Source organism: Felis catus, chromosome D4, assembly GCF_018350175.1.
Source record: "Felis catus isolate Fca126 chromosome D4, F.catus_Fca126_mat1.0, whole genome shotgun sequence".
Classification (NCBI taxonomy): domain Eukaryota; kingdom Metazoa; phylum Chordata; class Mammalia; order Carnivora; family Felidae; genus Felis; species Felis catus.
In genome coordinates, this window is record NC_058380.1 from 10773660 (window position 1) to 10788865 (window position 15206).

Sequence of the window (15206 nt, forward strand, 5' to 3'; positions counted from 1 at the left end):
CCAGCTTTTGTAGTTTGCTCCAAACTGGGGTAGTGGCTTCCAAGATGGCTGCCAGGAACCCCTGCCTCCTGGTATTCTTGCCCCGCGTAATACCCTCCCCTTGAGTGTGGGCTGGACCCGGTGACTTGTTTCTAACCAAGAGAACACACCAGAAGTCACAGGATGTCACTTTGGAGGTCAGTTTTACATAAAGACTCTGGCTTCTGTCTTGCTTACACACAGAACCTCTCTCCTGCCTATTCTGAGGAAGCCAATTGCCATGTTGTTAAGCTGCCCCATGGAGAGACCAACACAGTAAAATATTCAAGGAGGCCTCTTGCCAATAGCTAGCGAGGAACTAAAGCCTTTACAATCCAAGAGGAACTGAATCCTGTCAACAGCCACACAAGTGAGCGTGGAAGCGAATCCTTCCCTAGCTGACTCATGGAGTGACCGCAGCCTTAGCTGCCATCTTGACTGTGGCCTTTGAGAGCCCAGAGTCAGTGGCACCCAGCTAAGCCACACCTGGACAAACCACATGGACTGTGAGATCATGAGTGCCTGCTGATTTTTTAAAAAAATGTTTTTTATTTATTTTGAGAGGGAGAGGTGGGGGGGGGGATGCAGAGGCATCGAGAGAAAGAGAATCCCAAGCAGGCTCCTCACTGTCAATGCAGAGCCCGAAGTGGGGCTCAATCTCACAAACCGTGAGACATGACTTGAGCTGAAATCAGGAGTCATACACTTAACCGACTGAGCCACCCATGAGCCCCTGTTTGTTGATTCATGCTGCAAATCTGCAGCAATAGACAACATATGGTTTTAAAAAGCATAGGTCAGGTATTTGCTGACATTTAAACACGTGATTCCTTTAGTTATTTTTTTAATTTTTTCTTAATGTTTATTTATTTTTGAGGGAGACAGAGACAGAATGCGAGTGGGTTAGGGGCAGAGAGAGAGAGACACACACAGAATCCAAAGCAGGCTCCAGGCTCTGAGCTGTCAGCACAGAGCCCGACGCAGGGCTCGAACCCACAAGCTGTGAGATCATGACCTGAGCCAAAGTCAGATGCTCAACCGACTGAGCCACCCAGGTGCCCCAAACATGTGATTCCTTTAAACATTGCTTTACACCTTATACAATTTCTTCCTCTTGACTGGATCTCAGAGTTATCCTCCTGGCCTAAAGAATATAACATAATGACGACCTATCAGATAAGGTTCTTAATATTGAAAGAGCCTTTTTGGCATCAATCTAATCTCCAACTAAGGATAAAAATTAGAGAATTACTAACATCGTAAATCAGGGATGCCTGGGTGGCCCAGTTGGTTGAGCGTCTGATTTAGGCTCAGGTCATGATCTCACGGTTCATGGGTTTGAGCCCCGTGTTGGGCTCTGTACTGACAGCTCGGAGCCTGGAGTCTGCTTCACATTCTGTGTCTCCCTCTCTCTCTGCCCCTCCCCAACTCATGCTCTCTGTCTCTCTCTCTCAAAAATAAATAAATATTTAAAAAAATTAAAAATAAATAAACATAAATCAATAATTTTTGTTTGGGTCTACTTCTGATTCTATTACCTGAATTAATTAATGTCTCTTCAGCAGGCTGTGACAGGTTGGGTAAAAGGTAAGAATGCCCAGAAGTACTGACCACAAACATCCTTCCTTCTTCCCTAACACAGCAAACTTTTAACGAAAGCTTCCCCAACTAAAAACAGAACAAACATTTCAATAATCTTTGGCTTTGTAAAAGCCTTAACATTCAGGTTTTAAAGACTGTTTTGAGGCAAAATCTGGACCAGGCTGCATTTTTTAGGAGACCACCAGACAGGACTGTCACGCGGCTGATGAACATGAACCAACTTGTATGTTCTTTGAAAGCACAGAAGGAGCACATTTTTTCCAGGCTTTGCACATACTTTCCTAGAACAAATCTGCCCAGCTGACAAAAATACATACACATACCAGAAAATTTCCAGTCTCTGCTGTGGCTACAACTGACTTTTTTATTTTTTCCTTTGGTTTGGGGCAGAGACTTTATTTAGTCCCCCACCCCTTCAAAAAGAAAACAAAAAAACCCAGCCAGTGAGTAAGTCAATACTATTCATTAAAACGCTTGCTGCATCATTCCTGATGTTTTTTTTTTTAATGTTTATTTACTTTTGAGACAGAGAGAGAGAGAGAGAGAGAGAGAGAGAGAGCTTGAGTGGGGGGAGGGACAGAGAGAGAGGGAGAATCCGAAGCAGGCTCTAGGCTCTAAGCTGTCAGCACAGAGCCCAACGCGGGGCTCAAACTCATGGACCATGAGATCATGACCTGAGTTGAAGTCAGACACCCAATGGACTGAGCCACCCAGGCACCCTCTGATGGGTTGTAATATTGTCAGATCCCTTGGTTTGGGTGGGGGAAGAAAGTAATGCAGTTGGGGGTCTATGAAGACATAAATCGTCCCGATGCCCCCCCCCCCCAGCTCCCTCTATAAACACACGCCTGCTTTGGATGCTTGGGAGAGAGGAGGCTTGTCTGGGTTTTGGAGGTGGGGGAACTTGCAAATATCTCAAGGTGGCTGTAGGACAAAGTTGCATGCATGGCTGTCAGCGGGTTGGCATTTTTGTAAGTGGTTCCGGTGTCTCTTAGGAGACCCGGGCTATGCCTCCAAAGAGAGGCGTCACTCCTGGTCTCTTTCAGCACCAAGCACGGTGCCTGGCATGTGGCAGGTGGCCCCAGCATAGTGGCCAGGTGAACGTGTCAACATCATTCAAAGGAGACCCGTTCTGCTAGGTGTGCAAGCTTTTCAAAGGACAGGTATGGTGCTCCGTGGCAGGGGTGAGGAGGGAGGGTAGAGAGGAGTTCTCAATCCCCAGGCTCATCACCAGTGTGATGGTCTGTGCCCACCCCCAGACCACTAGGAGGGCTGGAGCAACTGTCATTGTCATGGGCTGCACCTCTCCTTGCCCTGGAGACACACAGAGTCAGCACGTTGGCTGCTGGCCAGAGACACGGATTCTCAGGCCAGAGTTTGGGTTCCTTTCAACGTGACTCTGGGAGAAGACACTCATGAAATCAGCAGGTGGCCCGCTCCCGTTTGTCTGTTGTGGTGGCGTTGTGCCCAGTACTACAGCGATTCTGTGACAACACCAGCTACCGCAGTCCCTGGAAAAATCAGCGACCTCGGAGGGACACGTAGGGGTCTCAACGACTTTGGAGGCACCACCTCCAGAGCTGTGCGTCTGGCCTCCCCCACCCACCTCTGCCCCGGACCCGCCTTGGGGTTCACACTTAGCAACATCAAACATCACTCCCGCTGCAGGTGTCTTCCTCCACGACCTTCTACAAATGGCCACACACACCCAATATCCGCGAATCAAGCAGGGAAACTGCTGGGAGGTGCTGACATGTCTACAGAATCACGTATTAGGTAAATGCTAAATTTCTGGCAAGTTCCTGATCCTCACAGGGAAAGCTCTACATGGGTACCGTGCAAAAAGAAAGGGTTCACCTGACACTCACCATCGCTAGCGAGCTGGCCGGGAACTTTGGTTGGAATATCTTTACCGGACGGCGTGCCCACCATCCCGTCCTGATACGTCAACAGACCCTGGACATCACGAGGGAAACTTTCCACCCTTCACAAGCCCCCCCTCTATTCCACTCTGTCAATGCCATCCGCTGAACGTGGCCCTGCCTGCTGAGTAAATCCTAAAAACTCACAGTCTGCTACGTCATCCGCACAGAATCTAACTCGTCAAATACGGCCTGGCCTGAATTCCAGGACCAGGGAAGAAAAACCGTGAAGAAAACAATGGGAATATCAAAAAATTTTACGTGAGTTACCAATGGGCGGTTTCAATGCCAGCTTCACAGCATTTGAAAGAACTGCAGACGGTCTTCCATTTTCGATGATTGGTGAGAAAGGAGCCCCTCCAGGGGCACGAGAGAAATAGGGCCTCTTTTCCAGCCGTCATAGTATCAAAGTTAGTCATCAACTGTCTGCTCTCCTGACCTTCACAAGACCAGGGCTAACCTTCTGAAACAAGACTATGGGAAGACTGATGTCTTCCAATCCAAGTGGTAGGTCCAATCCAAGCCCCAATGACGAGATCACATCAAAACACCTTCCCATGAGAGTCATGCCTTCCCCGGGCACCTGCTTGGAGTTGAATCTCAGAGACAGACCACACAAGGCAAGCTGGGGAAGTCACCCTGGCTGTACCAGCGCCTTGCAGAGGAGATAATCAGGGCTCTAGAGACATGAGGGACGCAGCTGGCTCCCAGATGCCACCAACCAGAGCAAAATACCGGCGAATCAGCTAAAAACCAATCTGCCTCTACCCCTCCCACATGCCAGTACCAAGAGCATTTAGGGAGCGAGCAGGTTCCACCACTTGCATAAACAGCGTTAGGTCCTGAATCCGGGAGCAACATCCTGCCCTCAAGGAGTTTATGATCAGGTTAAACGCAAACACTTAACACAAGTAAAACAATTAAGAGGCATATTGTAGAGCGGTTTACATTTCACAAAGCACGTTCATGCGCAAAGCCTCTATTCATCTCCCCAAGTATCCCAGAGGTATCCCATTTCACAGATGAGGAAACCGAGAGTCTCTTGACTGTGATCATGGGTACTTTTCCTTGGCACCACAGAAGCCTCCCTCCAGGCTGAATGGTCCTGTTTGGTAAAGACACTTCCTCCCACTTGTCCCCATTAAGGTTGCTCCTCAGGTTTGGTCTCAATGAAGTTTTACCGGTGTCAAAATATTGGCTGGAAGGGGGCCTGGGGAGCCTAAGTGTTCTCGGTTTGCTTTTTCACAAAGCCAGGACAGACCACTAATTTGATGTCTGTTCTTTATAAAAGCAAAAGCAGCCATCGGTCAATCCACTCCGCCACGCGTGGGTTGGCTGGTGAGGACAGCGGGAGAAAGTCCATCCCAGGAGAACGGATCACCTCCCTTCCCTCTTCCTCTCCTCACTAGGAACGTCTCACTGATGTTACGGGAGAATTACAGTGGCACCCAAGTGTCCTGGGCGATGTGTCCTTTGGCAGCATGCGGCTCAAACGATGGTGAAGTAAAAAGTTTTGCAACCGGGATATGTAAAGGCTGGTGATGCATGAGGACAAGAGAGAACAGAACTCCGAGCGTGGGAGGAGCCAAGGTTTCTGGGTTTGTCTCTTTCTCAATTTTCTCAAAGGTGAAATGGAGTACAGTGTGTGTGTGTGTGTGTGTGTGTGTGTGTGTGTCCCCATGGGGGTGTGAACTGGCAGCCCAACATGGCAGTGATGTAAATCTAGCCACAGGATGAAGAAACTGGTCTGCTTCCTGTCTTTGGACCCAAGAAGGGATCTCAGAAAGGCTGTTGCACTGGTCTTGGGACCCTGATGAGAGAAAAAACACCACCCATGTCACCCTCAAGAAGAAAGTGGCCAGGGGCGCCTAGGTGGCTCAGTCGGTTAAGCGTCCGACTTCGGCTCAGGTCATGATCTCACGGTCCATGAGTTCGAGCCCCACGTTAGGCTCTGTGCTGATGGCTCAGAGCCTGGAGCCTGTTTCAGATTCTGTGTCTCCCTCTCTCTCTGACCCTCCCTCGTTCATGCTCTGTCTCTCCCTGTCTCAAAAATAAATAAACGTTAAAAAAAATTAAAAAAAAAGTGGCCAGGGCCAAAAGGAAGCACAGGTGTGAAGGTTTTAAAACCTGAAGCTCGGGCACCTGGGCGGCTCAGCAGGTTAAGCCACTGGCTCTTCCTTTTGGCTCAAGTCACGATCTCATGGTTCCTGGGATCTGTCTACGTAGAGCCTTCTTGGGATTACCTGTCCCTATCTCTCTGCCCCTCGCCCCTCAAAATAAATAAGTTAATTAAAAAGAAAAACAGAAACTCTAGGAAAAGCTGAGACATGAGCTTTGAGATGTTCTTATTGCTAAATGTCTAATTTTTAGCCCGAGGCACGGAAATCTCTTTACAACCATTCAAATGAGCCAGGAAGTTGAATTCCTCGACTGTCATCCTTAGTGAACTAGAAGATGGCTATTTCTACACAGCTGCATGGATCCCAGTTTACCTCCTGAAGGTTGTCAAACAAAGAACATAAAACAAATGAGGTGGAACGGGCACATTTTTGGTTTTATAACCTTTTTGGTATTTAGGTTGGTGGGTACATGAAATTCATTTTTTCAGTGGTAAATATCCATGAAATCCGACTGTATAATTTTCAAAAATTACATTACACTGGAACACTCAGTCCTTCCCTGCTTACCTATCAGTAAATAGCTGAATCTAAATCAGTAAAATTTAAAATAAAATATATTTCACTTTGTGTTATGGGGCTAGCCAGCCTTGTCCCAACAGGTACCCACGTTGTCCCCTGGGAAGACCCTAACAGAGCGTCTAATATTTGGCCTCAGGGCATTGTGACTTCTGCTGAGAAAGGCCAAGGGTGAGGTCTGAGGCCCAGAAAGCACAGGACGTCCATTATTATGGAGGGTTGTTAAAATACCTCTGCTTTAGGGGTCCCTGGGTGGCTCCATCAGGTTAAGCGGCTGCCTTCGGCTCAGATCATGATCTCACCATTCATGAGTTCAAGCCCCGTGTCGGGCTCTGTGCTGACAGCTCGGAGCCTGGAGCCTGCTTCAGATTCTGGGTCTCCCTCTCTGCCCCTCCCCCGTTCACACTCTGTCTCTCTCTCTCAAAAATAAATAAACATAAATAATTTTTTTTAAATACCTCTGCTTTAGAGATGGCCAAACACATCTGGTGGAGAGTGGATGAACCTGTACCTTTAGATCATGTATCAAGTACACAACAAAGTCAGAACTGAGGGTGAAAAAGCTACAGAGGAGGGAAGATGTTTCCCCCTGCACGGTCCCCCTGCACGATGCAGGAAGTAAGAGGGAACAATTCTCTGAAGGATACGTCATCAGAGGACAAGCCACTTCAAAGAACGCATGTGAAAATAATAATAAAAGAAATAACAAGAGTCTAGAAATCAAAGAAACCAGGCTTTTCGAATTTTAGGAGGCTCCTTCTAATCTGGGCTGACTGCTCAACATCACCATCATCATCATCATCAAATGTGGGCCCAGATGGGTCTCACTTTCGTTACCATTGCCCTGACGCTTCTGCCCCATCCACCTTACGCTGCCCGTCTGTGTCCAAACAGGACGCTGCACCAGCCTGTCTGCCGAGCGCTGTATGAAGGATCCAAAGGAAAAATGACTTTCACCATCGTTCAGTGCACGGAATGGGATCTTTCAGTAGGACGCTCATACTAACACTTAGTGGACACAAAAGGAATGAGTATAAACCAGGGACAAATGTGGGGCTGTGACATGTGGCATCAGTGACATTTCCGAACACAGAACCCTCTGTGACACTAGTTCATTACTGTCTCACTCACGTCCTTTCTTTAAAAGAATTTTTTTCTGAGTAGAGTGGACACATGCTGCTAGCTAAGTTTTAGATGCACAATACAGTGATTCGAAACGTACCAGGTTTCTAAGGTCATGACAAAGGAAAGAAGGCAGATGTTGACAGGTTAGAATACTTGTCTCTGCAAAAAATGACAATAGCCATCTTCCGGGACATGGGGATACTTTCCCGTTTTTCTTGGTCCTGTGCTTCAAGAGCAAAAAAAAAAAAAAAAAAGGTGTGTTTTCCTTTAATAAATCAAGACTCCATCTGCTTTGAAACGGAAAAAATAACTAGGTGTGTCTACACCTAGAAAGTGAGCAAATTGTGCCCTCAAGTGGCTGGATGTTGTGGTGGCAGGCTGGCTTTGCAAAACTTGCACTTGTTGGTAAGCCATCTTAGCTAACTGGCTCCCTCCTGATTTTCATTCCAAAAAGGAGGAGGACACCCGAGTTTTGGAGCAAGGCATCGGGAAGGTGAGACTGTGTTCCCAATTTACTCTTCAGACCAACTTGCCGCAGCAAAGTCAAGCGCGGGCACTTAAGTATCTGGACAATTCAGGCACCAGGAATTCACTTTGCTTTTTGCCTGTGTGACACTATTGTTCCAAATGAAATGCTAGTTTATAATAAACCCCATATTCCACAAGCAACTGCTTGCTAAGACTCGTAAAAACCAAGGACTGGGTTTTCAGGCTAAAGAACTCTGCTAGAGTTCTTTAAAGATCCCTTGAAAGGGTGACAAGCAGGAATTTAGCCAATAAACAGGCTTGCACAGGTGTGAAAAGTTATAGAAGGTTTTTTTTTTCACTGTAACATACATCATTTGTTACAAAAGATTGGCAACATCTTAGATGCTCAGGATCATGGGCTAAATAAATCATGATCCATCTGAATGAGACTCGGTGCAGCTGTAAAAAAAAAAAAAAAAAGAGGCAGTTCTATGTATTCACACAGCAGTGCTTTCCCCAATACGGTATTCAACGAGAAATCGAGGTACAGAACGGGGTGAAGATTTTGCTATACTTGCCCTTGTGAAGGGAAAAACACCAGGGCTATATTGGCTCGTACAGATACTGTTTCTCTCCAGAAGGATGCATACTAATAACAATGGTCATTTCCACGGGCCAAAAACAGGACTGAACGGTAGAATTTACACGATTTTCATCTATTTTGTTCACCAGTATTTCTCCAGTGTTTAGAAAAGGGCCTGGCACACTGTAGGTACTCAATATTGATAGAGTAAATAAAAGAATAAAAACAAATAGATATAAACACACACACACACACACACACACACACACACACACACGTCTTTAAAAGGGTGTCCCAAAGGCAGGCAATTGGATGGCTAGAAGTTAGGAGTGTGAGAGAATTTTCACTCTGCATTTTTGTACTTTAGTAATTGTGAACCATTAGAATAGGCTACGTGTTCCAAAATAAGTAAAACTCAAACGACTCAACAAACAAGTAAGAATGGGGAGTTGTCATTTCGACAGTTATTTAAGGAAGGTATTGTTTGACAGTGATTTACATCAGGGCCAATCACATCAGAAACCACCAATTATTAATTAGCAGGAATGCTGGAGTGCTGGCAGCATCTGGGCTATGCTGTGAAAATACTGTCCCCATGTGGAGAGGTTTCCCGCTGTGTTGCAGCGTCTTGGTAAACCAGGACTTTCTCTTTGCCAAATTCACCTCACCTGATACCCCAGGGTATGTTGGGATTGCTTCCCAAGTCAGGTGGATGGAGTTGCCTTGTCCTCTCCAGGGGGTCTCCCCGTGGGGGCTGGGCATTTGCACTTTTTTTAAAATTTTTTAAATATTTATTTTTGAGAGAGACAGAGTGTGAGTAAGGTAGGCCAGAGAGACAGGGAGACACAGAATCCGAAGCAGCTGCAGGCTCTGAGCTGTCAGCACAGAGCCCGACGCGGGGCTCGAACTCATGAGCCACGAGATCATGACCTGAGCTGAAGTCGGACGCTTAACCCACCGAACCACCCAGGTGCCCCCGGTACTGTGTTATTAATTTCCCGCTGTGCTTGCTTTGGTAGCGCATAGAATAATTCCCCGCAGTGGACCCTGAGACACCCCCAGCCTCAAGACACAGTGCTGAAAACGTCCAGTCCGGACTTACGGCCGGCTGAGCTCAGATTGAGAGTCCCCTTCCCTGGACCAAATAAAAGTCTCTCTCAAGGACACCGTCCACTCACCATGGCCCAGCTCCTTCCTGACCACCTCATCCAGAATTACTTCTGGTTCATTCCTTTCCTTAGAAATCGTATTCGCTGCATTTTACCTTCCAGACACCCATGCAGGATCTGCTCCCACATTTCTCCTACGCCCTTCTTTGTATCTCTGTGCATCACAGGTCTGCCAGTCGTTTTCAGACCCCCTCCCTGTGATATGGGAGGCACCTCCCTGTTCAACCAGACATCAGGCGAACCTTGGGAATGCAGACGGCCGGTCTGAGAACATTCAGCTAAATAGGAGGAGGCCTGCAAACAGCTCATTATCCATCAAAGAAATCATGTTCTAACTGATACACTTGTTCTCGGCAAGCACGGTCCTCCGCTGCAAGTCAGCTAATTGGATGAAAAGACCTCAGAGGCTTCTGGGGGCCGGGCTAAGAGATGAAAACGCACTTTATGTGGCTTTCTCTGATATAATCACCAGCTAAAGGGACGGCGAGGAGATTAACAAGCTCATTACAACCTCAGCACCTGTGATCTCCGCACACACCCCCGTGGCGGCTGCAGAAGGAGACGTCCTGAAAGGTCGCGCTGGGCCTTGGCGACAGCCCTGCTCCCCGCCCCCCCCAAGCCCCGTGCCCCCACCGGAAGGCAGCAGCTGGTGTCCCCGTTACCAGCTGCTGGGCGTCCCTGGGAAATGAGCCAGGAGTGGGCTCAAACATGTTTCTGGCCTAACAACTGGTGCTCTCTTCATCTGGCCGTGGAGGAAGGGGTGCCAAACTCAGATTTGGATAATCCTGTTTACCAACCTCATTTTCCCCGATGTTCTTCACAATCATCACTGTCCTGCTGGTGACTCTGCAAAGGGCCCGGCCTGGGTCTGCGGCAGGGAACGAGGCTTGCGGGACAAGCCTCCACGCCTGTACCCGAGCACGGGGCCCACAGGGGCCAAGGCCCCTGGTCTGGAAGACACCGGCCGCTCCTGGGAATAGCACTTCTGGCTCCAAGTTCACCTCCTCCCTTGGAATGTTTATTTTACACGTGACCGACCCGCTTTGGCTCAGGGGGATATTGCTGGAGCCCAGGGTAGTGTTCCTACAGTTCACGCAGATTCCTCCTGAAATCAATCTGAATAAGGCAGAGGCACCACGGTGGCATCCACAGAGAACAGACGAGGTGGTGACCCTGAACGAGGGGGTAGGAAGGATGGGGGCGGGGACTGAGGACAGGAAGTCAGTTTCAGCCTATCCTAAACCGATTCTGTTTGAGGCTCCATGGCAGATGCTCCTTTAAGACAGGTAAAAAAAGAAGTTCTACTGAGTTCTACTCACACGGTGTTCACTAGAAGCCTCACCCGTATTACAGTCCTGTAATATGTGTGACTCCGGCCACCACTCACATTCAAGGCCAGGAAATTTCCATCTGTCATTAGATCCACGAGACAGTTCCCTCCGCCAAGGGAGCTCTGCAGTTTAGGTGAAAATTACACAAATTTGAAATTCAAATGCTGGATGTGATACCTTCGGGCATTCCCTGCCTGACCCACAAGACGCACTCTCCCCAAGTTCCAGGTAGATCGAACTTTGACAAGCGAAGCCATTATTTCAAATTCATGAGGTCAACCCTCCGTAAAACAAAGCATTATGCCTGAATTTACCGGCTCTGGAAATTTTAATCTTCATTTGTTTGATTTTGGTAGATGGATGCAGCTGTGACCAGGATCAGAGACCTGGAAACAGCAATGTCAACAGGGCGAGTTCCCCAATGCCAAACCCTTAGGATGGTATCCAAAATCCCACTAAGTCAAAGGAAAACTTAAACTGCTGTCCCTGTTACATGATAAGACTCTCAGGAGAGATAAGGCTTTAGGACAAACCCACTGTTGATCCCATACTGTAAACAGGTTTAGAGATCCTTGCTTAGGGACACTTTGACCAGAGGGGAAGGGGATAGAAAAGCCACAAGGTTGTGAGTTTCCTGAGGTATAAGGAGATGAGACGGAACAAAAGGCGGGGGTGGGGTGGGGGGTGCGGATTTTGACAGAAATGAGAAGAGTGGGTCAGCAAAGGCCAACAGTCCGCTCCCTGATCTGACCCGCTGTTGAGACCTAACCCGAGGCTTCCATTTCTATTTTGTGAAATGGGAGGGAGATACAGGAAGGGAGAAGATTCGTCCAGGGCTGGGTTGCTGCTAAGACCAACCTAACTGAAACCACTCTAAAGATTTGGACAAGAAGCTCTCCAAATTCCTTGATGTTTCCCCACTAAGAGGTTCTGAGCCAAGTTCACTGTAACGCTCCTTCCTTAGACAAGCTAGAAAGTATGGCGGCCTAGGAGCCAAGAGAAGGCGTTGAAGGAAAACGAGAGACCTGGTTTCTAATGGGCTGGCCTTGGCGCGCCTTCACTGGGCACCTGCGGGTCCGTTTCTCCTGATGCCAAGTCGGGTTCAGAGAAATCTGTCCGGACTTGTCCTGGTTAGTACCCCTCCATCCCTTGAATCATCAGGTGCACTAATGCATTCTGAGTCCCGCTGTGATGTCATTAAGGCAGCATGTTTGCAGCAAGGAGTAGAAAGAGTCGTAAATGCCTCCCCTGGGTGATTAAGTGCTGAGGACAAGCTGACTAAGAATTCATTTGATGCAAGTTTATTCCGCCACAAGTATTTCCTTTTCCAAAGGTAGGATAAAGTTTCTAAAAAGATACAAACACAGTCTCCACAAGCAAACATTTTCATGCCTTCATCTCCCCCTAGGGAGTGGGGAGCTGAAACCACTATCCCAGAAATACTTATCTAAGGAGAGGGACTGGGGCTGGGTTTGTATGTAGGGAATGAGAAAAGACCACGGAGAGCTGCTTTAGAAAGGATGAGGTAGAGAAATGACCGCATGGACTTTACTGGTACTGAAAGGAAGAGGCTCATTTTTTTTTCATGTTTATTCATTTTTGAGAGACAGAGTGTGAGCAGGGGAGGGGCAGAGAGAGGGGGAAACACAGAATTGGAGGCAGGCTCCAGGCTCTGAGCCGTCAGCACAGAGCCTGATGCGGGGCTCGAACTCACGAACCGTGAGATCATGACCTGAGCTGAAGTCAGACGCTTCACCGACTAAGCCACTAGGCACCCCATGAAGAGACTCATTTCAAACTGAGCGGATGCTTGTTTATATTCCTTTCTGTAATTTTCGGCCTCAATGAATCACTCACCTTCTCTGGGTCTCAATTTTGCACATCTAGAAATGTGAGGGTGGGGGTGGGAATTGGGTGAGTTTTGAAATTCTTTGCGTTTCAGTCCCCCCCACACACACACGTCATACTGGCAAATATGGATGAGGGACTGGGGAATCAGCTCACTTGTCCTGCTGGAAGGACTGCGCGCTGGTACAGTTTTGGAAACAAGGGGCAGTATGAAAAAAGCTGAAAATGTGTATCACTGGTGACCCAGTAATTTCACTTTAAGGGACATTGCTTAGGGACACTTTCACACATGTGCACAGAGAGACAAACGCAAAAATTCTCACCTTGCATAGGGTTTGTAAGAGCCCCAAACTGGAAAATAAAACCCCAGAAATATCTATTAATAGAAAAACAGGAAATGGATAAGTAAAATATGGCATCTTCACACAAAGGAATACTATACAGCCGTTAAAAAGAATGACTAAATGCTACATAGGGGCACCTGGGTGGCTCAGTCGGTTAAGCTTCTGATTCCTGATTTCAGCTCAGGTCATGATCTCGCAGTTCATGGGATCGAGCCCCACGTGGGGCTCTGCACTGACAATATAAAACCTGCTTGGGATTCTGTCTCTAATTCTCTCTCTGCCCCTTCCCCACTCATGCAGGTGCATGCACACTCTCTCAAAATCAATAGACGTTAAAAAATAAATGCTATATGAATCTATATTAATATTTCTAAAACACAAGCTGTTAAGGACTTCCCCTTGGTGATCTGTGTGACAAACTGAGTAACTAGACAGGATAATGACTGTAATGGAGTGCAACCCACCACATCAATAAAATTCATGAATCCACAATAATAGAGAAGAAAACTCATACTGCTGTATGAAAGTATAGGGTAACATAGAGTATAAAGCTATTTAGGTACATTTAAAATGAATATAAGAATAATATCATTCAGGGTTCACAGGTACATGTGTGTATATGGGTGTGTGTCTCAAACCAGAGAAAATAGAGGAAAGAACCCATCCAAGTTCATGGTTAACAACGGCATTTGGGAGGCAAGGTAGAAGTCTGGGACTTGAGGCTGGGGATAAAGGAGGCTTCAATATAACCAGTAAGAATGTACATGTGTATGTGTATAAAATACAAGAAACAACAAATGTCGTTTCTAGACGGTAGAGGAAAGGCACCTGTTACAACATTTTTCCCTGCATTTAAGTTTTTTTCTCAAGATAAAAACTAATAGATATGAGCAACAATGGCTTTGGAAGATGTGTGTTGACAAGCTTCCCCGCCCCAGCCCCCCGAGAAGGCACTCTAAGAAACCGAGGCGGCCTAACTTGTTAGGTTTTTACCGTCTAGTTAACGTCTGTGACGTCCAATATGGTAGCCATCAGCCACATGCAACCATTTGAACTTAAAGTGAAATTAATAAAGTTAAATAAAATCAAAATTTCAATTCTTCCATTGCACGCACCCCAATTCAAATGCTGAACAGCCACATGTGGTTAGTGGCTATTGTATTGGGGAGCACACGTAATGAAGATTTCTATCACTGCTATAAATATTACTGGACAGAGCTGGTCTTGAGCTAAAAAGCTTTCTTTCAGACAATGAGAACATTTTTGGTCACACTGGTCTCCCTAATATGTCCTTCTGTATGTATAAAATACCAAGGTAATGGCTAGCAGGATTATTTCCTTTCTGGAAGGAATATGTCCACTGTAATCCCAAATTCCAACTATGACTGATGTAACACGTTGTTAAATAAAATTAGATAAACCATTTTTAGAAACTGATCTAACAATTATCCATAGTTATGTAAGCATCCTATTTCATTTTCCCCCAAACTTAAGGAAGTTGAGAAGATCAGGTGAAGGATAATGAGCGCATTCTCCAAACAAAACTCTACATGTGGGTTCCAAGGTTTTCCACGAGCCTTAGTTTCTTACCTGTACACAGTATGGGGGACATAGACTTCCCGGATTGGAAATTCCAAAATCTCTTTGTGGGGACGCGTCCGGTTTTCAGGAAAAGGTTTCACTGGCAGCATTTCAGGAGTCAGACAACAGTTGATGATCTCTGGAGCTGGAGAAATTTCCAGTCTGAGCAAGCCTACAGAGGGAAAACAGAACTGTTTCAGTCAAGACGCTGTCATGTTCCACGGGAGTCAAGAAAGACTGTTATACTATATTTCTTTTATTAAAAAAAAAAAAGGGATAAGTTGTGGGAGTGTAAGAATTTTGAAATTCTCAGCTAATTTCTGATAGTCGGAGAAAGATCATGCGATGACCACTTTTGAGATTCAGTTTCTAGAAATTAAAACCAAGAAATTGTACAAGGAGTAGAAATGGATCTTTAAACTTCCTTTCAAAGCTACCACACTATAATAGCACACACACACGTGACTACTGGTGGTTTTCAAACTGGGTTCCCTGGTACCCCAGGGTGCTGCAGAAGTG

At 46.7% G+C, this 15206-nt stretch overlaps 1 protein-coding gene across 5 annotated transcripts in view; it reads right to left on the bottom strand.

Annotated features, from left to right (window-relative positions):
- Nucleotides 1–15206, bottom strand: part of DOCK8 (dedicator of cytokinesis 8) — a 231730-nt gene that overhangs the window by 106181 nt on the left and 110343 nt on the right. For all 5 annotated transcript variants that reach the window (XM_045043274.1, XM_045043273.1, XM_045043275.1 and 2 more), the window contains one exon: nt 14697–14859. In XM_045043274.1, the coding sequence (XP_044899209.1) occupies nt 14697–14859 (163 nt within the window). The remainder of the gene's footprint in view (nt 1–14696; nt 14860–15206) is intronic.